Raw genomic sequence first — 26,785 nt, forward strand, 5'->3', positions numbered from 1 at the left:
GGCCGTGGAGCAGCCCTGCAGAAGCACAGTGGGGGCGGCTGGGGTCACGGCGGGGGCCCTGCTGGGGCCCCTCACCCTGATAAAGCCCAAAGGAACCCCGCTGTGGACCCTCCCCTGCGCCTTCCTGGGCCTGCAGGGTCAGATTTCCGTGAACTTGCGTAAGGCTGAGACTTGGGTCTCTCTGGGATGATGCCGATCTCTGCCTCATTTGTGCCACGTCTTCCTGGCTCCGTCTGGCCTGTTCTCGACCCGCAGCATGACCCGTGTCTCCAGTTACGGCCTCGAGCACGGATGTCCTGCAGGTTCAGGGCACCGGCATTGATGCCCTTGATGTCGCTGGAGGCAAACCCTCTGTGAGCTGGCCGTCCTTACATCATCATTCGTGCGGGGATAACGCTCGGGGTGATGTGGCAGGACTGTCCCTTCCCGCTCGTCTGTGGGGAGGGGAGACCGTGCCTGCAGGACAGACTCTGTCTTAGAGGAGGAGTGGTCCGGGTGTTGCGTAACCGAAGGCCTTTGGCTTTGGTGGCTTAAGAATACATGTGCTCGTTGGTTACAGTAAGTTTGCCTTCGATCGTGGCCAAAACCAGGTGCAAAACGTTGGCACGATGTTAGCGCAGAGGTTGACACAACCCTCGTTCTGACCAGGCCGCGGCCGTCCTGTCCGTGGATTCTGTGTTCTCCATGTCCACACGTCCCCCGGGGCCCCCTTTCCCCGGCACGCCGGGCTTCCCGGGACTTTGTTCTGTGCCGCTTTGCTCTCCACGGAGCTCCCCTCCTTCCCCTGAGAATGCACGAGGTTCTTTTCATCACCAGCGCTCCCAAGGGGCCCAGTTCGAAAGTGTCCCACGAGGCCCACGATTAAGAAGCAGGCCTCACCCTCCCATGTCTCCGTGTGAGGGCTGTCCGTCGGAACTCTGATCCGCGTGAGAAAGTCGATATTACCTCGGTTCCCATTTTTAGGGGGGCAGAGTACAGACGTCTGTCTTCCCTCTTTGCTCAGAAATCCTCTTAAAAACCACACGTGAGCATCGGAAGTGTCGATGTTGGCTTCGATGAAACTCGGGCTCAGGAGGAGAAAACAGAAGAAGTTATCAAAGAAGTGACAGAAGAAAATCCGGAGGCTGGAGGGCCCGAGCGCGAGGGCGCCAGGGCCCCCGCGAAGGTCGGTGGCGTAAGACAGAAATTCTGAAAGCTTCTGGGGGCAGCGAGTCACGTGCAGAGGTGGCCCGGCCAAGAAGGTGTCAGCCGTCCCAGCCGTGACGTTGGACGCGGAGGGACGGTGGAGTCCTACCTTCTTTGCGTGGAGTGAACACGGCCGGGTCCCGGCAAACCGTCATCTGTTGTCTGAGACGCGAGTAGAGACATCTGCAAAGAGGGCACATCTCCACAAAAGACGTCCCTCCCGTGCACCCCAAGGAAACCCCAGGACAGTGTGGCCCCCCGTGGAAGGAGTGACCTAGCGACGGGACGCAGGGACGGGCAGGGGCTGCCTTCTGGCTTCCACACACAGTGTGTGTGTGTGTGTGTGTGTGTGTAGCTGCTCCCTCTCGTGGGGGGAAAGTTACTTCAGATGAGGGAAGGAGAGAGGGGCAGGCGGGACAGATCCTTCCACTCCGCCCTGGGAGGTGGCTGGAACCGGGCCGGGTGGGTTCTCACGCTGTGGGTCTGTGCCACGCCGCTCGCGTGCCCTCCTGCCCCCACGGCCCGTGGCCCACGTCTGGAAGCACGTACCGGTCGGGGAGCTGCTCCCCTCCTGAAGTTGGGAGCCCACTGACCTGGTCACCCGTGGCCGCAGCAGAGGCCCGTGTTCTGTGTCCGTCCCTTTTCAAGACGTCAGACAGGGGCGCTGGACTCCCCGCGTCTGCTCTCGCGAACCACTGTCGGCCTGCAGATGCCGGAGGGGGAGCCAGCGGGGCAGATCGAGTGGCTCCTGGAAGTCAGTCTGTGAGCGATGAGATGTTTCCCGGATGGCGATGAGCCCCGGGCCCGGCCGGGTGGTGGTCTGTCACACTCATCCTGGGTCCCCATGGTGTGCTCACCGAGGCAGGGCAAGAGGGCGCGGGCATTAACAGCGACAGCCTGGGGCTGTAGACGCGATGCTGGGGCAGAGGGAGCACAGGCAGGGGGGAGGGGGGAGGCACCGGAGGAGGCAGAGAGGAGGTGAGGCAGTGCGGCTGGTGGGAGTGCGGGGGAGGGAGACTCAGGGAAGGTGCAGAAATGAAAGCTCCTAGGGCCTGGGGAAATCACCGAGCAAAGGGTCACGGATGGTGGGGAAGAAGATGGGGGAGAACCGGAGGTTATAACCAGTTTCCAGAATTGTCCATGCCAAGTTCCCGAGCGTGGACTAAGCAGTGAGGCGTGATTGCTGCATCCTCCTGCTTCTCTCTGGCACTTGAAGGCTTGCTTCTGGAACGTATATACAGAGCAAAAGCATAGTTGGGGCTGGGGCGGGGGGTGGGGGGGAGGACTGTGCTGTGGAAAGTGTCAGAAAGCCACTGTTTTATGAGATTCTAATGATGAGCTAGAATTTTTGGATCGTACCTGTGCAGGCCGGAAGGGGACTCCTTGTGCAAATGAGGAAACCGAGACCCAAAGAAGGGAGATAACTAACACGAGGTGTCTAACATCCAGTGCAGGGCAGAGCCAGACTCACAGCCTGGTCCCTGGTGCCTGTGCCCCACGGCAGGACCAGGCCCTTCCCTCATACTGACGCACCCGGTCTGTGCTCTCTGAGGTTCTCTAGCGTGCGAAACAGTGTGTGTAGAAGTGTTCGTGCCCAAATAAGTTCAGAGGCTGTGGGGTAAACACATTCCAGCAGATTCTTATTGCAGGACTTCTCAGGGCCTTTAATGTGCCATTGTGTATCAGGACTCCAGAATGGGACTCTGCAATGTCTCACAGATTTATTAACCACGAAGTTCCTCTCTACCCACCTACTACTCCCCTGCCCACCCCCACCCCCCGCCCCAGACCGTCTTTCGGGACCGTTCCGCAGCATGTGTTTGTCTAGCAATTACTTGTCTGCTTTTTCCTGTTCGTGACTTTTCCCTTCTTGCTTTTAATATTTTCACGGGTCATGTGCCCAGTGGGAACATGTCCTTCTTGCTTAAAATCCCCTGGGCCTCTCGACCAGGGCTGAGCACTTGACACGGCTGGTCCAAATGCAGGTAGGATACATATGTGTAAGTCACACACGGGCTTTCTAAGACTTAGCGTGAAAAAAATTCATTCATTATTCTTATATTAATTACATATTGAAACGGTAATGTTTTGGGTAGGTTCTGTGAACTACAACGTTACCACAATCACACGTGTGAATCCCAGCAAGATTTCGTGTAGATGAAGGCAAGGTTGTTGTAGAATGTATACTACGCTTGATCTTAGCCAAAAGGCCGAGAAGCGATATTGTTGTAGAATGTATAGAGAAAGTAAAGGAAATGGGAACGGCTTAAATAATTTTCCAGAACAGTTGCGTGAGAGGAAACGCCCTCCCCTGTTGCAAGCCTTGCTCCAGACTGTGGTAACGACCGCGGTCCACCGAGTGCGGTGGTGGCCGAGGGACGGACGCAGAGGGCGGTGGGGACAGCAGAGAGAACCTAGACGCAGACCCACGCACGTAGGGCCGCCGGTTTGGGGCACAGGTGCGGAGCAGCTCCGTGGTGCTGACTCAGTTGCTCGTCTGAAGGCAGAATGAACCCTGACCTCACATCTGATGCAAAAACTAACTCAAGTTGCATAATGCACTTTAACGTGTGAAGCTGTGAGACTTTCCTAAGAACCTAGGAGGACATCTGGGGGCCGGGGGCTTGGCGCACGGGTGTCCAGCGTGACCCCAAAGCATAATCCGTAGAAGGCAGAGTTCGTACGTGGCCCTTGGCCCACTTGAAAACCTTCATTCTGCAGACGCCCCGTTGGGAGGGCGAAAAGCAGTCTGTCGGGAGGGAGAACGGGCCGCGAGCCGCACGTCTGATGGGATCCGGATGTCCGGGAAGCTTCAGAACACAACAATAGAAACAGACCAACCAGCCAAGCCAGAGGGTCCGAGAAAATGGGCGGAGGATGTGAGGGGACGCCTTACTGAGGCTTTACGGACGGCACCCTGGTCCGTGAGGAGGCGTCGCTCTCGTTAGCCAGCGGGGACGTGCAGATTGAAACCGTGGTGAGATGCCAGCTTACGGCGCTGAGAGCGGCTAAAGTGAACGTGTGACGGCCCCACGCGCGGGTGAGGGTGCGGAGAAACGGGGCCCCCGTGGCAGCTTCTTAGCAGACAACGCATCCACTCCGTAGGCGACCCAGTCTGACTCATTGCTCTCCGGGGCATTCATCCTGGAGAAGCGACGGCTCGAGTCCACAGAAAACCTGTGCACCATTCTTCAAAGCGGCCTGATCTGTAACAGCCCCGAGTGGGGGGGAACCCGGTGGGTGGGCGGTTGAGCCAGCTGTGTCACACACCCGCGGAGAATTACGCAGCAGTGAAAAAGGGATGCCCTTGATCCGCGTGACAGCCCGAATGGACCCGGAGGGCACTTCGCTGAGTGAAGACAAAGGCCAGTCGCCAGCGGTCGCATCACGTAGGACTCCATCTGCACTAAGCCCTTCAGATGACAGCATTACAGAGGTGGAGAACGGATTCGCGCCTGGCAGGGGTGAGGGATGCCGGGGCAGAGGGGGTGTGACTGGGGGGGGCGGGGTACGCGCCTGCGAAGTCTTCTGTCTGACGGACCGGGCCTCCCCTCCCGCGTCTTGATTGTGAGGGTGGCGGCACGGATGTGCCCCCGTGACGAATCGAGCTTCTCGCGCACGCAAAACCCTTCCTGGGGTTGATAACGTGCTGTGGTCACGTGAGAGTTCTGATGTCATCCGCGGTGACGTAAGATACGGCCGTTGGGGAAAGCGGAGTCAAGGGTAATCGGGGTCCCTCTGTGTTCTTTTTGAAATTTCCTGTGTTTCTAGAATTGAATTTCAAAACGTAACACAAACAGCTCCCAGGGTACTGTGTGCGGCTCACTCTTTCCCCCCGGGGGGCGCTGCCCTGGACACTGAAATGACGCCGTCAAGTTGTCCCCGACCATAAGGGGCTCCCAGGACGCCGTCCCCTGGCTCCCGTACCCGTCTCCCTGTCGCCTGAATGGTCCCAGGAGTCACAGGGAGGGCCCAGCCAAGCCAGCAAACCAGAGGGCATCTGCATCGCACGCTTACATCAACAACCTCCCTGAAAACACCTCTCTTCCTTTGAGTTATTTTTAGCTGCGTGCGTTTGCAGATTGTGATGTTTTCATCTTGCGACGCTTCACCGCCGGTTGCTTTTCCTACATCAGTGCTTCTGCAGGGCACAGTGAAAGGTCATCTTTCTCCGCCTCGTGTCCGCGGGGATGGCGACTCTGACTAGCAGAGCGGGTGCTGGGAGGGTGTAGAGCAGTCGGCAGCCTCGGGCACCGTTCCGCTCTGGGAGCCGCCGGCTGGCGGCCCCTCGGGGCATCAAGCAGACTTCCCCTGCCATCCAGCAGCTCCCCCTCCGGGTCTGCGCCCAAAAGAATGGAAAGCAGGGCCTCGAGGAGGTGCTGGCGTGCCCACATTCACGGCAGCGTCTTCCGCGGGGGCCGAGGGGTGGGACCACACCACGTGTCCGCGGGCGGATGAACGGGCGACCAAAATGCAGCCTGCGCGTGCAGGGAAGGGCGTTCAGCCCCAAAGGGGACACCTGACACCTGCTGGGTTGGGGGGGAGCCTTGACCTCATGCCGAGTGACGTGAGCCAGACACAAAAGGACAAATACCGTGCGAGCCCCCCTGTATGAGGGACCCAGAAGAGTGAAACGCGTATCTTAAGGAGTCTTTTTAAAGAGAGCCTGCTCACGTGTCCTGAGGTTACGCAGAAGCTCTGCTCCCTTTTCTTCCCCACCTGCGGGACCCTCCGCACGGACCTGTTTCCCGGAGGAAACCTGAATCGTGTGGTCTGTGCCAGCTCGGGACCCGAGCTGAGGGTGGCGGGGGGACGTCTTCTCCGCATCCCAGAGTCCTGGGTGATGCGCGTTGGCAGCCGTGGAACCGGTCCCCTTCCCACCGGGGGCCGCAGCCCGGCTGGGGCGCGGTGGCCGAGCCGCGACCGTCGTCAGAGAAACGTGGCTGGCTAGGTGCTGTCCTGCCGCTGTGCGTGGGCCCCGTACACATTTGTGGCCTTGGGATGGGCCCTGGCGGGTGCCCTGAATAACAGTAGTTCACGATCGAGGAAAACTTTAGTAATTAGAAGGGAAAGGAAAGTGCGGAATTAAACAGCTGTAGCGAACACAAGAGGGGAGACGTACAGAGAAGAGCAGAGAAGGGTTCATACCTCAGATCAGGTGCTCACGACATCCAGCCTCCGCCGTGGGCTGGGGTCCCCACCGAGGGTCCTGGGCGGAGCCCCCTCCCCTCAGGCGAGGCTTCCAACCACGTGTTCCCTCCAGGGCCATAGATGCTGCCTGTGCCTGATCTGTGCTTAGTCCTTAAGTTCGCCTAAGTGCAGTCCTGAGCGAGCTGGGTTTTTTTGTTTCTCTTATCTTATCTCACAGTTTTAGGAGCCTTGGCGCCTGCAGATTTCTCTTCCTTCCCGGCTGCATTCCAGGGGCCCAGCCTGGTCCGGCTCAAGGAGGTGAGGCAATCCCTCTTGGCGTCAGGAACAGACTGGCCAGTTCTGATCCCGAGGCCAGATTCGGAGCACAAGCCAACCGGGCCCCCCACGATTGTGTGTGTGCGGCTCTGGGCAGAGGAGCACAAGTCACCCAAACAAGTTCTGTACAGAACGGTGGGGTAGACCCGCCTGGAAACCACGGGGCAAGCTGGTGCACGCCGTTCAGACCTTCCCCCGTTGGTAGTGAGAAGCCAGCGTGTAGGGTTTCCCCGGGGGGCCGAGCAGTGTCTCCGGAAGTGAAGGGTGAGGATGTGTATGTTTAGCCAAATCTGGATCCTGCACACCGGCCCTTCCAGGCTTCCTTCCGGCAGGCTCCGGGGTGCCCCTGTCCTGTATATTTTGTGGAGGGGGAGAGGGCTCATACCTGTTCCACTAGCCCCAGATAGAGCAGGCCTTTACATCGTGGGTGCCCTGGAGTACCTGGGCGAGAGAGGGACATCGCCTTGTTTGAGCTGATGAAATGTCCTTACAGGCTCTAGCCACTTGCCTCAGAAGCTGCCGTGTCCTGTGACAGCATTATCAGTTTGCAAGATTTCTACACCATCACAGATTATCTGTTTAAACTGTCTTTCAAGAAGCTGGAAACCCATCATTAAAAAAAAAATTTTTTTTAATGTTTATTTATTTTTAGAGAGAGACAGAGAGAGATCACGGGAGGAGCAGAGAGAGAGGGAGACACAGAATTAGAAGCAGGTTCCAGGCTCCCAGATGTCAGCACAGAGCCAGACGCGGGGCTCGAACCCACGAACTGTGAGATCGTGACCTGAGCCGAAGTCGGACGCTCAGCCGACTGAGCCCCCCAGGCGCCCCTTAGAAGCTGGAAACCCTTCAGTCGGCTCAGAATCCGAGGGAGGGAGGGCGGGAGCCCTGTGAGAGCAGAGACAGGCCAGCCCTGGGGGCCTCCCCCAGAGGAGGACCTCTCTGGGCCTGGGCCGCGTGGGGGCAAGACGGAGCGGGCGGGCCCGGAGTCCTGGCCGAGGGGGGCGTCGTCGGAGCAGGTGCTCTGTCAATACTGAGCAAGTGAGGCGAGCACTTAGAGTCACTTTTGATTGGAAGGTGGGGAATCTCTTCCACCTCTCATTGCTGCTCTCCCCAGACTTCCGAGCTTCCTGGCACAAGTCTTACAAACGAAGCATTTGACCCTTTCCAGACAACTCTTAACTACCGAGAGGCACCGAGGAACCCAGCCAGAAGCTCTCGAGGCTCTACCGGTCTCGAGGCAAATGGTGTACGTGGTACATAAGAAAAGGGAGCGGGTAAATCCAGTTTAAAAAAGATACCCAGACATCGTCCCTGATTTGTGGCAGCTTCACGTGATGGCTTCGTAGGAAGGGCCAACTTCATTTCGGGATTTCGGGAGAGTGGTTGACGGGGAGGAAGGTGTCTGCAAGGGGAGCCTGGGCTCCATCTTGGAAGGGCAGGACCTGTGCTGGGCGGGTGGCTCAGAGGACGCAAACGAAGAGGCAGGCCACGCCCCAGGAGGGGACCTGGGTCCACAGCTGGGGGCGGGGGGCGCGGGGACGCCCCGGAGAAGTGGCCGATTCTGGTAGCAGTCGTCATCCCACCCCGTGCCGGGCCTGTGTGGGGCTGAGTGAGGCTGGTGGCTCTTGCCAGCAGATAAATAACCCAGGTGATCTCAGTGGTCAAAAGTGTGGTGAAGGAAAATTGCAGGGTGCTTTTTAGAAAGTGTCACAGGGCCCGAATCTGGACAGGTGGACCAGGAAAACCCTCCCCGAAGACGTGCCCGTTAAGCTAAGCTGTCCCCAGGCACAGGGAACAGCATGCGGGAGGCCTGGAGGCAGCAAGCAGCTTGGTGTTTCTGGGAACTAAATGGAGGCCACCGTGGCCCGAGAGGGTCAACGAGGGCGAGGTGGGCAGAGGAGGCTGCTGGCCTTGGGTTTTGTCCCGGGGGCGGTGGGAAGCCATCAGCTTTCAGGCTGGCAAGTTACATGACCGGGTTCAAGTTCTAGAGTCCCCCTCTGCAGTGTGGACAATGGTTTTGCTGGCCAGGAAGGAGCAGGAAGGGCCTTCCAGAGGCCCTTGCGCTCTCCACGAGGGAGAAGGTAGGACATGGCCAAGGGAGGGGGTGGAGGCTGCAGGTAGGGTCCCTGAACCATTGGCCCTGGGGGTGGGGGATGGTGAGACCAGGTGTCTGACAACCATGTTCTGAGATTCGGGAGGTACAGGAGGGCCACGTTGGGCACGGAAGCCAGGAATGGTGCCGGGCTCGTTTCCGGCATGTTCGGCTGCTTGTGGCCTCCATGTGAAGATGTGGGGGGGCAGCTGGAAATCCGCGCGGGTCTCCCAGGAGTTACCCACACGCACGTGGTATTCACGTGGGCCCCGGAAGTGGGTGCGGCTGCCTGGGGAGGGGTCTTGCCAGAAGGGAGGTGAGAAGGGGTGGGGGCTGGGCCCCTGGAGAGCCAAGACGTGGGTGCTCTGGAGGAAGAATCCCCAGGGCAGAGCAGCTCAGGGAGGGCAAGAGAGGACTGTGTTTGGCCGTGTCCCAGGCAGCCAATCAAGTGAGGGGAGGGGCAGAGGGGAAGAGAGAGACTCTTAAGCAGGCTCCGGGCTCAGCGCGGAGCCCGACTCGGGGCTCGATCCCACGACCTTGGGATCGTGACCTGAGCTAAAATCAAGAGCTGGATGCTCAACCCACTGAGCCACCCAGGCGCCCCTCCCTTCCTATCGCTTTTTAATTGAACTTTTGTGATAATTGTAGGTTCCCATGCAGTCGTGAGAAAGTCTGCCCTTTACCCAGATCCCCAGTGGTGACCCCTTGTGGAACTCAGTGCGGGGTCACATCCAGGGTGGTGCCGGTGTCACCGCGTGGGTACCGGCCCTCCGTCCCCACAGGGTCCCCCTGCCGTCCCCTTCCAGCCCCCTCCCCCCCCCCCGCCGTCCCTCCCCCCACCAGCCACCACTCTGGTTCCCATCTGTGTATTTCGTCACCTCAGGGAGGTTAAATAAACGAGGTCACGCAGCATGTGACCTTTTGGGATTGGCGTGTCCCCCCCAGCGCCATTCTGGAGAGCCCTCCAGCACCTGTTGTGCGTGTCCATACTCGAGTCCTTTTCGGTGCAGTTGGGTGTAGGGTGTGGGTGGACAGATCGGTCCCCTGCTGAGGGCCAGGGGGTCACTTCCAGTCTGCGCTGTGAGGAATAAAGCTACTGTGAACGGTCGTGTGCAGGGTTTGTGGCGGGCGCGGGGGGGCGGGGAATCTTCATTTCTCTGGGACAAGTGCCCACGGGCTGGGTCACGGGCGGAAGGCTTTCCCCGCCCCCGCCAGCCGCACAGGGCGCCCAGGCTTCCCTCATCCCGCAGCATTTCCGCCCCTCTTGGTGACGTGTTGACCCGCGTGTCCCTGGCACGGGGTTGGGCATCTCTTCCTGTGCTCGTTTGTGGTTTATACATGTTCTTCGGTCAAGTGTCTTTTCCTGTCTTTTGCCCATTTACTGATTGGATGGCTCGCATCTTACCGTTGGGTTTTGAGAGTACTTTGCGCGTCCCGGGTAGGGACGTGGGGTTTGTGATGCTGCCGCTCAGTCTTTAGCTGGTCTTGTTACCCTCTTCGCACTGTCTTTTCTAGAGCAGAACTTCAAATTTTGATACAGTCCAATTAGTTCTCTTTTTATAGACTACTCTTTTGGTGACAAGTCTAAAAACTGCCTACCCTAGATCTCAACGATTTCCTCCCATGTTTTTCTAAAACATTTACAACTCTATACGTTCAGTCTGGGACCCATTATGACTTAATTCTTGTGTAAGGTGTGACAGTGAAGTTCATTGCCTCCCGACCGCCACGCGTGCTTGCTGGGAAGGCTGTCCTTCCTTCGTGAATTGCTTTTATGGGTTCGTCAAAAACCAGTTGAACACATTTGTGCGGGTGTGTTTCTCGATTTCCGTTGACTTGTGGGTCTGTCCCTTCCCCAGTACCAGCATTCTCTTTACTGTAGCTTAGGATTCAGCTTGAGACGGGGGTATGCCGGGTCCTAACTTGAGTCTTCTTCCTCAAGGCTGCTTTCTTTTTTCTTTTTAGATTTTTTTTTAAAATTTTTTATTTTTTTAAGTTTACATTCACATTATCCAGCATCTAGCGCAACAATGATTTCAGGAGTAGATTCCCTTTTTTTTTTTTTTTTTTTTAATTTTTTTTAACGTTTACTTATTTTTGAGACAGAGACAGAGCATGGACCGGGGAGGGTCAGAGAGAGAGGGAGACACAGAATCTGAAACAGGCTCCAGGCTCCGAGCTGTCAGCACAGAGCCTGACGCGGGACTCGAACTCACGGAGCGCGAGATCACGACCTGAGCCGAAGTCGGACACTCAACCGACTGATTCTGACACGTTCTGTGGGGACCCCGTGTTCTGCCTGCCGCGATCCTGCAGCTTCCAGCAGCTTCTTCAGAGCCTGCCCTTGCCTTTGCGGGACCTTCGCGGGTTGTGACAGAGCCTGCAGGCGGACGGGCTGTGAGGCTCCTAGGGGCGCTCCAGGAACTCGTTAAGGCAGATTTCCACGCGTTTCTTCTGCCTCTTCGTCCCTCTTCCCCTTCTGCTCGGTGACCAGCTGCTGCCCCCGTTCCAGATCGGCCCCCGACCACACCCACGGTACCCGTCAGCCAGGAAGCCCTGAGTTACACTTGCCAGGGCCATGGGAGACACCTTTTTTTCCCTTAAGTGGGTGCTCCCAGGAGGAGAAAATACAGATTTGGAAAGAATAAACGCCCTGGGTATTGATCCTTGGCCCTTTAAAGGCAAGTTGGAAATCCCATGCCCCTGCCTTGCTTCCTCGTCGCTGACTCACTCTTCCACAGTGAAGTTTGAAATTCTCGTCTCAGCTCAAGTAAACGTGTGTTTGGCGAATGTGAGTTCCCATGTGGACGTTGCATTTTCATTCTTCAAGCTGCTGGGGATAGAAATGGGGCAGAGGCCACGTGAAATGGGCATTCGGGAGGCACGCTTTCCCAAGAGGGAACCTGACAGCACAGAGGGGCCCGCACAAGAGGTGGGGGCGCAGGAAGGGTGTGCTGGGTTGGCTTAACGGGGGCTGGAGGAAGCGGGAGAGGAGAGGAATTTGTGTGTGTGGTACGTGCTGGGGGTATCGTACTTTTTGCTCCCCCCAAAACTGCACGAGGTGTGCATTTCTTTTAGAACACATTTATTTTAGGGGCGTCTGGCTGGCTCAGTCGTTTGAGCATCCGACTCCTGATGTCGGCTCAGGTCACGATCGCACGGTTCGTGGGTCCAAGCCCCACGTCAGGCTCTCTGCTGATGGCGCAGAGCCTGCTTGGGATCCTCTCTCTCCCTCTTTCCCTGCCCGCCCCCCTCAAAATAAATAAATAAGCATTTTTTTAATATGAAATTTATTTAAAAAAAAAAATAAATACGAAATTTATTGTCAAATTGGTTTCCATACAACACCCAGTGCTCATCCCAGCAGGTGCCCTCCTCCCTGCCCATCACCCACCCTCCCCTCCCTCCCACCCCCCATCAACCCTCAGTTTATTCTCGGTTTTTAAGAGTCTCTTATGGTTTGCCTCCCTCCCGTTTCCCCCCTTCCCCTCCCCCATAAACAGTTTTTAAAACAGAGATGTTTTCCTTGAACTCTGATTGAAACATTGAAAAAATAATTTTTATTTTCATTCTAGTACAGTTAACGTGTTGTATCAGTTTCAGCTGTAGAGTATAGTGATCCCACAGTTCGATCTGTTACTCAGTGCTAGGCATCTAAGCGTCCCCTCAATCCCCATTCCGTTTGTCTCTACCCCCGCCCCCCCCCCCCCCGGTGACCATCAGTTTGTCCTCTGTCATTAGGAATCTGTGCTTTGGTTTGTCTTTTTTTCTTTGTTCGTTTTGTTTCTTAAATTCCATGTACGAGTGAAATCAAACGGCATTTGTTTTTCTCTGACTTGTTTCACTTGGCGTTATATATACTCTCTAGGTCTACCCATGTCATTGCAAATAGCAAGATTTCATTCTTTTTATGGCTGATATTCCATTGCGTGTGTATATATCTATATATGTACGTACGTATATGCATATAAATACATATGCACGTATATATAAACGCCACATCAGCCGATGGACATTTGGGTTTCTTCTGTGCCTTGATTATTATAAGTAATACCGCAGTTAACATAGGGATGCGTATCCCTTCAAGTTAGTATTTTCATATTCTTTGGATAAATACCCAGTAGTGGAATTACTGGATCATATGGTAATTCTGTTTTTAATTTTTTGAGGCACTTCCAGACTCTTCTGGAGACCAGTTTGCATTCCCACCAGCAGTGCACGAGGGTTCCTTTTTCTCCACATCCTCACCGACGCTTGTTGTTTCCTGCGTTTTTTACTTTAGCCCTTCTGACAGGTGTGAGGCGACAGCCCACTGTGGTTTTGATTTGCATTTCCCTGATGAGTGATTTTGAGCATCTTTTTATGGGTCTGTTGGCCATCTGGACGTCTTCTTTGGAGACATCTGTTTATATATTCTGTGCATTTTTTAACTGGATTATTTGGTGTTTTGAGTGTTGAGTTATGTCAGTTCTTTATATATTTTGGACACTAACCTGTTACTGGATATCTTCTCCCGTTCTGTAGGTGCCCTTTAGTTTTGTTGCCTGTTTCCTTTGCCGTTGTAGAAGCTTTTTATTTTGATGTAGTCCCAGGGGTTTCTTTTTGCTTTTGTTTCCCTTGCCTCAGGAGGCACATGTAGAAAAGTGTTGCCGTGGCCAGTGTCAGAGACATTACGGCCTGTGCTCTTTTCTAGATGTTTATGGCTTCAGGTCTCTCTTCCATTTTGAGTTCATTTTTGTGTGTGGTGTGGGAAGGTCGTCCAGTTTCATTCTTCTGCATGTTGCTGTCCAGATTGCCCAGCACCCTTTGTTGAAGAGACTGTCTCTTTCCCATTGGATATTCTCTCCTGCTTTGCTGAAGATTAGTTGACCCTATAATTGTGGGTTTATTTGTGGGCCTTCTCTTCTGGTCCGTCGATCTGTGCATGTCTCCTTTTGTGCCATTGCTATACGGTTCTGATCACCACAGCTCCGTAGTATGTCTTGAAATCTGGGATTATGGTACCTGCAGCTTACTTTTCCTTTTTCAAGGTTGCTCTGGCTGTTTGGGGGGCGGGGGGAATTGTGGTTCCCTACACAGTTCACGATTGTTTGCTCTAGCTCGGTGAAAAATGCTGGTGATATTTTGATAGGATTGCATTGAATGTGCAATTCGCACGTTCCCGACTGCTTCGGGCTGTGTAGACGGTTCGACAGTGCTTGTTGTTGTGGCTCGTGAGGAAGGTCTTCCCATTTGTGACCTCTCCAGTTTCTCTCATCCATGGTTTGTGGTTTCCAGAGTGCAGGTCTTTCCACGTGGGGAACATTTTTATTTCCATTTTGTAGGTCAGAGGATCTGGGCCCTAGAATTAACGTGTCCAGATCATCCCTCAAATAAGTGGGGGGCCTCGCCTCCACTGCCTGACCTCACACGCCCGACAGAAGACCGAAGAAGTGACTGGTCTGCTGGAGGTCTGGAACGTTCTCGTCCTCTGTGCTGTGTGTTGCTCGTGGGTGTGCCTGGCTGTCAGGCACCCGTTAGCGGCTGAAGGAAGACAGAGGTTGTCCTAGACTTAACTGCCCTTGAGGAATTCACAGTCCAGTGAAGGAGGAAAGAGAAATGGAGGTGACAATGTGAAACCAGCTCTTAAAAATGGTGACCCTTGTACTTTACAAATGGAAACCCGTGGCTAGTATAAAAAAGATGGAAAGTCCGAGTTCAGAAAGACTTCCTAATCTAGAGGCCATTACAATCAATCGCTTTTATTAAAAAACATTATTTTAGGGGAGGAAACCTCTCAAAGCCCCCAGCCTCATTACAGTAGAGGGGATCTCGCTGCTTGGTGCCTTTGAAGCCCAACATAAGGTCCGCGCACAAGTTTGAGGAACCTTCGACAGGGTTGGTCTTCAAAACTTGCTTTGGCAAAAAAGCTCATCGTTAACAGCCTGGCCTTTGTTTCCCCGACAGGTGTCAGAAATGGCCGAAGACGGGAGTGAGGAGATCATGTTCATCTGTAAGTAGTCCGTGGCCTGTCCGTGGGTGCAGTGGGGCGTCGCACTGGCCGTCTGGGCAAAGCCACGTCCACGTTTTGTTTCCACAATACAGAAAAGCTGCCGCTGTTTGAGTGGACATGACTTTGCTCGCTTTACGGAACACAGTTGATTGCGTGGGAAGTGCCCCCGCAGGGGTGTGTGGTTTTAAAAGGATCATCTTTCTCAGAACTTTGGGCCAAGGGCACTTTGCGGGGGGCGGCACTTGATTCAGAAAAGGAAGCCAGGGATTCGTGACACGTGAGGTTTCTAGTAAGCAGGTTACGTTGGTGAATTTTCACTTATTCTCACTCCTTGGTAGATGTTGTTCTTTGTCACCAGAGAGGTGACCGCACACTTTGAAATGTGCCACAGAGCAAGGCCTTTTCCTTGGGGGCCACATCCTGAGTTTGCACCGTGTTCACACTGCCGGGGGAGGGGGGGGCGAAGCGCTGTAAGTCGCCCCCCTCGGGCAGGGGGCCTGCGATGTCCCCCAGGTGTCCCCTGTCGGCTCCCTGTCCCCCTGACACTCAGTGTCTGTTGCAGGGTGTGAGGACTGTAGCCAGTACCACGACTCCGAATGTCCTGAGCTGGGCCCCGTGGTCATGGTCAAAGACTCCTTTGTGTTAAGCAGGGCAAGGTGAGTGCTACCTCGGGCTGTTTTTACAGCGCTTCCTGTCAGGGTTGTCTGAACGCCGCCGTCTCTGCATCTGCAGAAAGGAGAGCTCTTGGAGGGTTCCCGGACCCAAGTCCTGCGTGGGGGTCCCCGCACAGGACCAGGCAGTTCTCGGACACCAGGGGGGTTCAGCTCTGACACCTGCTGGGAGGAGACAGCAGGGGGCCCCACAGGCTCAGGGCTCAGCCCTACAGGGCCGCCCCACCCCCCACTCCAGACGCCAGCCGCGAGCCCCGGGCTGTCCTCTGTCCTTGTGACAACCACGCTGCAGACTGGAGGCTCCAGCGGCCTCCTCCTCGGAGGCTTCTACATCGTTAGCGTGGCGCACAGAACTCTGGGAAACCCTTACCGTTTCCGGGTTATTACAGGATGTGATAAGTGGGATGAGTGAACAGCCAGATGAAGAGATGTGCAGGGTGAGGCCCCCGGAGAGGGCCTGGAGCTTCCCGGCCCCCCGGCCCCGACACCACTCACCGCGCCCCTCCACCTGTTCACCCGCCCAGGCATGTTTCGAAGGCTTCCGAGTGAATGTCTTGTTCTAGTTCCGTGCTCCCAGGGGCCAAGCTGGCCGAGACACGGCGTGGTGGCCGAGGAAGAGCCCGCGGGCCGAGGCTGCAGGTTTCCCCGCGGCCCGAATCTCGGTCTGCCATCTGCCGATGCCCACCGTGGGCAGGGTGGGCTGCGGTGGGGCCCGGGCGGTGAGGGCAGGTAACAAGGCGAAGCCGTCAGCGCTTCTGGAAGAACGCTGGCAGGTGGAGGGAGGAGGCCCAGTGGCTCTGCTGTTCCACATTTCCGCGTGGGGGCCGTGTCGCCCGGGGGGGCCGGAGCGAGGGCTCTGAGGGACCACCCGTTCACAGCCCGGGTCTGCAGCTGGTTGAGCTGGGACAAGGCCTTCTCTTTTCCGTACCTCGGTGGCCTCATCTGCAGAGTGGACAGAGTAACGGTACCCGCTGCAGACGTGTGGTCGGGATTGTAGGTACGGTGCCTGGCACACAGAGGTGCCATTGTTACCTCGCTGCTGTTTCTAGAAGCTTCCCAACTGGTTTTCCTGGCATCTTTATTTACTTTTTCTCACTGTGACTTAGCTTCTCAAAACAGAGGACTAGTTTTGCCTGAAGTGGGGACCCTGCCGGCTCTCCCCGAAAACTTGCACTGGTTGCCTGTTGCCCGTGGAACTCTGGCAGCAACTACCAGCCCCACAGTGGGTGCCCTCTGTGGGGGCCTCCTGCCCTGCAGCCCGGCCTTCTGCGTGGTCCTGCAAGGGGGCTGCTCTCCAAGCGCCCTGGTGTCTGACCCGCTCCTGGATGTGAGTCGGGCTTACCCAGGCCTTGGCTTGTGCTGGGGTCCCAGCCCACAGGCCTTCCTCTTCCCGCACCCCATTCTTGACACCCTCAGTTTAGGCGAAAACATCCTCAGTGCCACTGGCCCGTTCAACCTAATGGAAACGCTTTTCTGGTCCTTGGAATGCCGTGGCACTTTTCCTTTTCTCGTGGTGTCTCAGCATGGAGCTCCCCCGCCCCGCCGCCGGGCTGTGGGGGTGGGGGGGGGGCAGTGAGAGCTGATGCCCTTCATCTCCGTTGGCCCATCACAGCCCAACTGGTGCCGTAGTCGTAGTGGCTTGTCTCTCGGGTGGGGATTTCAAACACATCCCTTAGTGAATGCCCCACCCCCCACCCCCGCCCCGTGTGTGCTCTGGGTGGGTCTTGCCAGGGCCCTGGGGTTGCTCTCCAATGGCTTAGGCTTTTAAAGAGTCGGCGGCCTTCCCCGCCTCTGTCCATGGTAGGCTCTTTATCAGCCTCGAGGACGGTATTCCAGCGAGAGCGAGCTTTGGGCCCTCTTGACCGCCTGTCCCCGGTGCGAGTGGCTGTCCTCAGCCGGCAGCGCTCCGGGACTGAGGGCCTCCTGTTCCATTTCCAGATCATCCCTTCCCTCCAACCTGGAGATCCGGCGACTAGAGGACGGGGCTGAGGGAGTGTTTGCCGTAACTCAGCTCGTCAAGCGAACGCAGTTTGGTCCATTTGAGTCGAGGAGGGTTGCCAAGTGGGAGAAGGAATCTGCTTTTCCGCTGAAGGTAAGGCCGGGGCCGGCGGGGGCTGGGAGCGGGCGGGCATCTGCCGGCCGCGTCGGGGGATCCGCGAGTTCAGGGATCGAGAAGTGTCTTCAGACAGCTTTAAAGATCATCGTCTCACTTACTTCCAAGACAACGTTTTCTCTTTTCACGTTAGTTTGTTTCGTTTTCAAAGGTTTGTTTTTGAAGGGGAGAAGGGGCAGGGAGAGAGGGAGGGAGAAGGCCCAGCAGGCTCCACGCCACCGTCAGCACAGAGCCCAACGCGGGGCTCAAACCCATGAATCGTGAGATAGATCGTCACCTGAGCTGAAGGCGGACACTTAACCAGCTGAGCCACCCAGGCGCCCCTATTTTAGTTTGTTTTTACATTCTAAAAACATCAGAGTTAAGCTAGCCTTTTGTAATTTCCAACCTTGCCAAACGTCGAAGAGAGCGTCATTTGAAATGTGTGCGAGAGTAGAGCCCCAACACTGCCCTTCCTTCCCTCACGACCTGGGCTGCCTCGCGGCCGGCGGGAGGTCCCTGGAAGGGCCTGGGCAGCCCAGGCACGTCCACACCCGCACACCTCGAGTGGCACTTTGCACAGCGCTTTCGAAGGGAGGGGGTTCTGTTCAGGCAGCGATAAGACACTGGAGCGAAGTTTGGCAGCTCTAAAAAGCCCATCAGACTGAGAAAAGGCAGCTTTTATGTGAAATTGGGAAAAAACAGACTGGCTGCAAGTCGCAGGGAGGACTTCGACCTCTTGAAGGAAGACAGGTGGAAGGTCACGAGGCCACGGGACCCTTGTTCTGTCCCCGCCCCTAGCATGTGCCTCCAGAAGCGTCTGTGGCACCAACAGTGAGGACCAGGGTGCCGGTCCTTCGCGATTGCCCGCAGCGGCAGACTCCTGCTGGAGGCCCGTCACAGGGACACGGGTCTCAGGACACACAGGAGACAGATGGCCTCAGGTTCTAGGCAGTTCTTGGAAAAGTTGAGCTGACTGGGCAGATTGCAGCAGAATGGAGAGCACGGAAAGCTGTTTGATTTGTTTGCAAACAAAAGGAAAGAAAGCGAGGTGGTTACGTGAGAAGCCTGAGGACAAGCCCCGGAGACCACTGACTGTGTCCTTCTCCGGACCCGGGGCTCGTGGACGCACACAGTCGCTGTGGGCATGTGGTCGGGCTGAGGCCCCTTTGGAAAAGTCCTCTGTGCTTGCTTTGGCTTCTTTCAGTGACTCGGTTGTCGAGGTCTGTCTGACATCTAGTTGTTTCCACTGCCGCATCAGCATCGAGCACGGGTGCGGCCCGGGGTGTGGGGCGGGTGGAGGCTCCCCGAGAGCGTACCCCACACCAGCCAGGGGTTCCAGGCACCTGGTGGCCCCCTCTGCTTCCGAGGGCTCCGTCCTCGGAGGGGGCCTTCACCCCGTTAGCAGTGGGGAGCGCCCACAGGAAAAGCCCAGGAGAGGGAGACAGAGGTTCCTACAGCAGGGAGGCAGTGGTTGCGTCAGAAAAGATGGAAGCAAGACCCTTTTCTCCTCGTGTGGTTACTTGGAGCCTCGGAACGTTTGAGTCTCTCCCCCTGTTCCCATCCACCAGTATCTGTGCTGTTACAGGTGCGGGTGCAGCTTATAGGACTGACTGACGTTACCGGACACGCTTGTAACAGAGGCGGGGAGGAACTCAGGTGTCCTGGTGCCCACCCAGGACGTACGCATTCCCCTTTCCCACTGGGCCACACGCAGATTTCCGGTGTCCGGATGACCCCGGGACCAGGTGTAGGGCCTACATGTCACCCAGAGCAGGTGGAGTGCTCAGGTGTCCCAGTGATGTCTGGGCCAGGGGTAGATCTCAGGTGCCCGGATGATATTCGGTCAAGGACGAGAGCTCCATCATCCCGATGCCACCTGGACCGGGAATACAACTCCTCTGTCGTTATGGCCCCTTGGAAACCGATTAGAACTTGGGTGTCCAGCCGCTGCTCCTGGACCTTGAGTAGGCCCGGCGTGGCCCAGTTCCCATCTGGCCGTGCGTGGCTCTCAGGCCCCCGGTGACTCCCAGAAGCAGGTTGTGTGCGGAGCCCGATCTGGCCTCCGGTGCGGCACTTCGGGATTGGCTGCCCGGCACACTCCCGCCACCCCCACACGCACACGCACACACGCACACGCACACACACGCACACGCACACGCTGACGTGCAGACGGCCGGATAACCAGTTCCTTTCCCGGCCCCTTGGCGGCCGTGCCCACCTTCAGGTGTTCCAGAAGGACGGGCACCCCGTGTGCTTCGACACGTCCAGCGAGGACGACTGTAACTGGATGATGCTGGTGCGGCCGGCGGCGGGGCCCGAGCACCAGAACCTGACCGCCTACCAGCACGGCGACGACGTCTACTTCACCACCTCCAGGGACATCCCCCCCGGCGCTGAGCTGCGCGTGTGGTACGCGGCCTTTTACGCCAAGAAGATGGACAAGCCCATGCTGAAGCAGGCCTGCTCCGGTGCCCACGGTACATGCCCCCCCCCCACCCCCCGTCCCGCGTCCGCCTCCTGCCAGGCCTCGCTGTCGGGACCCGGGCCCCTGGCTGCCCACAGGCGCCTTGTGGTCGAGGGGGAGCCGTGCGGGCTGGGCGTGGGGAACAGAGGGGGCTGCTCTTGACCCCACGTGGTTCGGGCTCCTGTTCTGCTTGTCACATGTCTGGGCCCGCCCCTCAGCCGGACACCGGCGGGTGGAACGTTCTCCCTGGGAGATCTGGGCGCTAGGGCACGACGGGCGGAGATCGTCCCCGCCGTCCTGCTAGCTGGGGCGACTGTCTCTGTTTGGGGCAGCGGAACGGAGCACAGAGAGGTTAGGGAACCTGCCTTGAGCCGCACTGTGGGAGGTGGAGTCAGGATTCAGACCCGGATCTGGCTCCGGGGCCGGTGCCGGCCTCCTCGCGGCGGCCTCCTCCTTGGGGTGTGTGCTCACGTGCGTGTGTCCGTGTGCGAGTGCGCGCCCGCGTGTTCCAGGAAGGACCTAGCGAAGGTCGTGTGTGTGATTTGCCCAAATCCGGCGGCCCGTGGAACTTCCGTCCGTCCTGCCCAGTAGTGAGTCCTCGCGGTACAGCCTGAGACCATGCGAGGTCACCGCCAGTGCGGCACGCTTTGGCCTATGAGCTCAGCGGATCATAGTCTCACCTGGGCTGCCAAGGGCGGACGCACCTGTTGTTGCCACGGTTACTTGCTGGGGGGGAGAAACAACCCTCTTTGCTTTTGACCCCCCACAGCACAGGATTCTGACAAAACGGTTTCCTGATCACGAGCCCGTCGTGACACGAAGCAGCTCTGTAGAGTGAGAGTCTTCACATATGTGAGGTTCTGGTCTGTGCCGTGTGGTTGAGGTTCTCCCCCCCCCGCCCCCCCCCCCCCCCGCCCTGGTGGAGCCCTTCTGGCCGTCCCTGTGCCAGCAGCCTGTGAGGAGACGAGTCCGGGCGACTGCCCACACCAGGCACCGCAGACCATAAGCAGCAGAAATGGGTCGCCTCTCAGCCCTGGAGCCTGAAGTCCAGGAGCAGGTGTTGGCAAGACTGGATCCTTCTAGAGGCTTCTCCCGGCTTCTGGTGCTGCTAGCGGCCCTTGGCGTTCCTCGGCTCGTCGATGCATCACCCTGGTCCCTGCCTGTGTCCTCACGTGGACCTCTCTCCCCCGTGTCTCTGTGTTCTCTCTTAGAGGGACACCGGTCGCTGGACTTAGGGTCTGCCCTGCTCCAGGGTGACCTCATCTGCCCTTAGTTGCACCTGCAGAGACCCTATCCAAAGCCTGCAGGAGCATGTGAATTTCGGAGGGCCACCCTTCCACCCACCACGGGCTGGGGGTGGTGGAGTGGGAGCCACTGAGGATGTCCTCGGGGAAAGTCTGTGGGGGCCACTCGGCCAGATGGCCTGCACTCTGGCTCCGTTGGCAGTAAAAGGCTTGCTGCCTTCACAGAGATATTTACGGGGTGTTATGTCGATAGTGAAGGGGGCAGGAGGAACTTGGAGACACCCACAGCTTTTCACCCAGCTGCTCCTAAGCCGTCTGCTAGGATTTGCTGGAACCGGGTGCCTGGCCTGGCCCCAGGGAGGACTGAGGTGCCCGGCCGGGCTGGGCTTCGCTTCCGGGCACGGCGTGGCCGGGCCCATCGGCGCTGTGCAAGGTGGCCGGGGTCTTCCCGGTCTGGTTTTCTCGTGTTCAGGTTTCCTTACGGCCTTGTGCCCCTGGGCCAGCCAAGCCCGCACATCGGGGTTTGTTTTACCAGAGGCTGACCTTGTCAGTCCTGTCCTGCCTGATGTCTCACCCCTCACGACTCTCCAGGTCAGAGTCAGAGCAAGGTGGCTGCCCTCCTGCCGGAGTTGCAGTGCCGTTTGCTTTTCCCCGCGGGAGAAGCCTCTCATCTGGAGCTGACATTGAGAAGGTGCAGTTGAATGAAATGAGCCCAACCAGACAGCTCCCTCCTCGTTTTGTCCCGGCCGCCCTCCCTGGGGAATCCTGAGTTGACTGTGGTCGTCCTCCGTGCGTTCCTTCTGAGAGCCCGGGACACGACTGTAACCATGTCAGCATCAGCTGGCGGGCACGGTCCCCCTAAAGGAGTATTTGATTCGGGCAAGCAGATAACCAACTCAGGCACTCGGAAATTCCAGAAATACCTTTGATGGTTTTTCAGTCTTCGTTTTGGGAGGAATGACAAGCAGGTATTTCCTAGAAATGTCCTGAAAGTTCTTGACCGCTGTTAAGGGGTTGGTTAGTTGGCGTCCTTATTTCTTACACCTGTTGGACGACGACTTCGCTCAGGCAGTGCCGGGAGCTCCCCAGAGGACGCGTAACGTCTGCGGTTGTGCGTGGTGCCTGTGGTCGGTCGGTGACAGCGCCACCACTCGGGCCTCCCACCAGCCCCTTCCCCAGGAACCCCTTCTGGCACAACGGAGCCTCTAGAACCCTGCTCTGGGGCTGCACGCCTTGAGTGCCTGGGGCCCCGGGCGGTCTCGGGTGCGAGTTCTGGACGCCTCACCTGGTTGAAGCCATATGTTGGGACCCCACCACTGCCCGATTCTTAGACTCTAGCGTGGGTGCCGAGACCTGTGGAGAGGGGCCTGGAACGTACAGGAAGCTGGGCCTCTGCGTGATTCTGATTGGCCAGGTCCGACAGGTAGGGAGAGGGCTTAACCTCTCCTCCCACCACAGAGGCTTCTGGTCTGCACACCCTTGAGACCGCTGCAGTGCAGGGGAGGGAAGGGGCCTTTTGTGGCCATCACTGTACCTTGGGGCCAGTGGCAGTGGGGCCACGCAAGGTGAATGGGCCTGAGGGACCATGGTGTGTTCTAGAAGAATCGTGCTGGGGGCCAGGGCACGAGGAGCTGTCTGCCCAGAAGTTATTCAGAAGCTTTCTCCGTGAGCATCAGAACTGCTAAGACTCACCAGTTTCATTCTATCTCTTTCAGATTTGCTTCAAAATGTATCTGTTGTAGAAATCAGCCAGTTTTGTAGACGGCACAGCCGTGGTCCAAACACAGCAAAGTCAGAGGAGCAGACACACTCTTTTTATTTTTTTTAATTTTTTTTTTTTTTTTTCAACGTTTTTTATTTATTTTTGGGACAGAGAGAGACAGAGCATGAACGGGGGAGGGTCAGAGAGAGAGGGGGACACAGAATCGGAAACAGGCTCCAGGCTCCGAGCCATCAGCCCAGAGCCTGACGCGGGGCTCGAACTCACGGACCGCGAGATCGTGACCTGGCTGAAGTCGGACGCTTAACCGACTGCGCCACCCAGGCGCCCCGACACACTCTTTTTAAAAAACAAACCAACTTTTACTATTTTTTCTTCCTGGTAGTAAATTTTCTTCTCTCATTTTTTCTTTTCTTTTCTTTTTTTTTTAATGTTTGTTTATTTTTGAGACAGAGAGAGACAGAGCATGAGCAGGGGAGGGGCAGAGAGAGAGGGAGGCACAGAATCTGAAGCAGGCTCCAGGCTCCGAGCTGTCAGCACAGAGCCCAACGTGGGGCTCGAACTCACGAACCCTGAGATCGTGACCTGAGCCGAAGTCGGACGCTCCACTGACTGAGCCACCCAGGCGGCCCCTTTTCTCATTTTTTCTTGAGCTCGCAGTACGGTTGATTTCTTTTCTGTGCACCAACTGGGCCTGGGGACCGTTGACGGAGGCCCGGGAAGCATGTGGGTGTAAATGGGTGGGCTCGAGGGGCTCAGGTCGGCTCTCGTCACCGGATGTTGTCAGCAGATTTTTCCAAACTGCTCTTGTAATGAACAAGGTCGAGTATAAACACACTTAATCGCATTTGGGAAACTTTCAAGTCCCCATTTTAATGACCCTGGCATTTTTGCTGGCATCTTACGGTACGTGAGAAAAATGAGCACGGCTCACGTATGGTTTACCTACATTCAAACAGCAGTTTTCGGTGCGCAGCTCAGAGTTTCGACAGAGGCGTGCAGTTGTGTAAGCCGTGCCACCGTTGAGATAGAGAGCATCCTTATCGCCCCTGCGTCTCTGCGCTGGAGCCCCGGCCCCTGCCCCTGCCCCTGCCCGGTCCGTGTCTTCTGATCCTCAGAAAGGCCCTGCGTTCTCACGCAGGCGAGGTCCTGCTGTGCGTGGCGTTCTGTCGCTTGCTTTCGTTTCCCTGTGGGCTTGTAACTCATCAGGCCTTCTTCTTCTTCTCCTTTTAAATGTTTGTTCATTTTGGGGAGGACGCAAGTAGGGGAGGGGCAGAGGGGGGGATGGAGGATCCAAAGTGGGCTCCGCGCCCACAGGCTTGTGGCAGAGTCCCCAACGCGGGCATTGAACTCATGAACCGCGAATGAGATCAGGACCTGAGCTGAAGCTGGACGCTCAACAAACTGAGCCACCCAGGAGCCCCCGTCTTCTCTTTTTAATGTTTATTTTGAGAGAGAGAGAGAGCGGGAGAGGGGCAGAAAGAGGGAGAGAGAGGATCCGAAGCAGGCTCTGCGCTGACAGCAGTGAGCCTGACACGGGCTCGAACTCACGAACCACGAGATCATGACCTGAGCCAAAGTCAGACGCCTAACTGACTGAGCCACCCAGACACCCCTTGTCTTTTTTTAAAAATGTTTATTTATTTTGAGAGAGAGAGAGTGCAGGAGAGGGACCGAGAGAGAGACAGAAAGAGAGAGAGAGTGCAGGGGAGGGACCGAGAGAGAGACAGAGAGAGAGAGAGAGAGAGAGAGAGAGAATCCCACGCAAGCTCTATGCCCAGCACAGAGCTGGACGCAGGGCTTGAACCCATGAACCGAGAGAGCATGACCTGAGCCGAGATCAAGAGTGGGACACCTAACGGGCCGAGGCCCCAGGCGCCCCCCGCCCAGCCCCTCTCAAGCGTTTTCTCTATCGCTCGTCTGTGGCATATTCGTGGTATTTGTGGCCGTGAGGTGTCGCTGTCGCCTCGATGTTTCTTTTTTGTTGGATATTTAAGTGATGGGCAATCAAGAGCTGCCTTCTGATTGTTGGCTGATTTTTGTTCTTAAAAATTGTGATCTTTTAGGGAGAGTTTTTGGAAATCGAGTTCTTCCCCAGACGAGGGGACAGCGGCCGTGACTCGTTCTCCTAGTTAGTCCTGTTGACTATCAGCCAGGCATGTTCTCGTGTCAGGTTCATTTGAATCCCCATCACGGGGGTGGGGACCGTCCCACTGGGGATGGCGGCTCACTGGGGCCAGAAGAAAGGGCCTCGACTCCGGGTGCCCTTCCAGCTGACCCCTCGGCGTCCCTTCCCGAAGCCACCACATACCCTCGTCTCCTTCGCCTCTGTAGAGCCGCGTGTGTTTGGGAGGGTGAGCAAGGAGCGGGAATTCAGCTCTGGCGCCCGTTCATTCGCGGTCTCGTCCTGCCCGTCTTCACTCGGGGGACTCACAGGCAGGAGGGAGAACAGAGGGGGCTGGCTGGCCCATCCCCACCCTGCTGCCCCAGGGTCCGCCCTGGGGAGCTCGGGCCGTTTCAGCGTAACATTTTCCCTCCTTGTTACTTTAGGAGGACGGGCAGAATACACACCAGCGGTTGTAGCAGTGGCCTGCTGCGGTCTTTCGCTTTCGTTCTTCTTTGCAAGCTTGTTGCACGTTTTTGCTACGGAGAGAGGCGTGGGTTGTCCTGGGGCCGAATGCACATGCAATGGCAGCTCTGGGTGATTTTTCCCAAGAACCCAGGAGTTTGCTGCACGCGTGGCCCTTGGGGTGACGCGATAGGTCGTGCGGTGCAGTGGCCGAGTGGCGCTGGTGGCGAGGGCTCGTGGCCCCAGACCAGCCTTGGCGGCTGCCCGATGGCACCACGAACGGAGGCTCGCTTAGAGCATCCCCTTCTTTGAGGTCCCACGGGAGCGTCAGTAATGTTTTTAAAAGGAGGCCACAGTTCCCCTCTTCACAGGCAGGGCCTCCCCTGTGGCGTGAACCGTCCCCAGATTTGTTTGGCGTGTGAGGAAGAGGGACCACGGGGGCTGCTCAGTGGCCACCTGCCCTGGGTAGCAGCCGTTGAAATTCTAGTGCAAAGTAAACAAAACTAAACACTCGAATCCACGGGGGCAGCAGCCACACACGGCTGGCACCCCAGACACGCCGTGTTTTCAGAGCCCTGGTGTCATCACAGAAAGTTGTGTTGGCCGACCTCCAGCGGGAGGTGCGGCCACACGGGCCGGGGCCACAGCGACGGCCTGTTTCAGGCTCTGCGGTCTCTCGTGGGAGCCAGAAAGAGGTTGAGGAGTTCCGTTTAATCTGCAGGGTGCGTTTTTTTTTTTTTCCCTCGGTCTTGTAAGGGATGCGTGTGCTCCCACTGGTCTGGCTTCTCGGAGGAGGTCCCGCGTCTGTGACCCGTGACGGATCCCTCGTCGGGCCGCTCCGGCCCCCCCTCTCTGTGCTCAGTTTCCTCCCCCGTGAAATGGGCACACCCGTGGGGACCGAAGGCGTCCACGCACGCAGGGCTCCGGGAATGGCAGCTGGAACGCCGAACGCGCCGAGCCGTGGTGGAGGGGGGTGTGCGGACAGGCCCGTCCCCTGCGGCCCTGGGCCCTGGGGGCGCGAGCTGCTGTGGGTCACCCTTGCCCCTGCTCTCTCGAAGCTGCAGGCAGCCCCGGAGGCGGCGCCACGGTGGAGCGGGAGCCCAGCCAGTGGGCGTGCAAGGTGTGTTCTACCACCTTCCTGGAGCTGCAGCTCCTGAACGGTAAGCCCGGCGCGCGCGCCCCGGGGTGGGCGACCACTGTGCTGGCACGTCCACGCCGTCCCTGTGGACAGGTGGCGACGCGCGGCCGGCCGGATGTGAGCGGCCGTGTGGACCCCAGCCGCGT

At 57.3% G+C, this 26,785-nt stretch overlaps 1 protein-coding gene across 7 annotated transcripts in view; it reads left to right on the forward strand.

Moving 5' to 3' along the window:
- The window catches only part of PRDM15 (PR/SET domain 15), a 66,761-nt gene that overhangs the window by 4,285 nt on the left and 35,691 nt on the right, over positions 1-26,785 (forward strand). For 3 of the 7 annotated variants that reach the window (XM_078452742.2, XM_078452746.2, XM_078452748.2), the window contains exons 2-6: positions 14,693-14,738; positions 15,301-15,394; positions 17,348-17,501; positions 19,729-19,981; positions 26,560-26,661. In XM_078452742.2, the coding sequence (XP_078308868.1) occupies positions 14,693-14,738; positions 15,301-15,394; positions 17,348-17,501; positions 19,729-19,981; positions 26,560-26,661 (649 nt within the window). Of the gene's footprint in view, positions 1-6,369; positions 6,634-14,053; positions 14,351-14,692; positions 14,739-15,300; positions 15,395-17,347; positions 17,502-19,728; positions 19,982-26,559; positions 26,662-26,785 lie in introns of those variants that run through there. The other 4 variants (XM_078452747.2, XM_078452744.2, XM_078452743.2 and 1 more) reach the window with 4 other exon arrangements.

Source organism: Panthera onca, chromosome C2, assembly GCF_046562875.1.
Source record: "Panthera onca isolate mPanOnc1 chromosome C2, mPanOnc1 haplotype 2, whole genome shotgun sequence".
NCBI lineage: Eukaryota > Metazoa > Chordata > Mammalia > Carnivora > Felidae > Panthera > Panthera onca.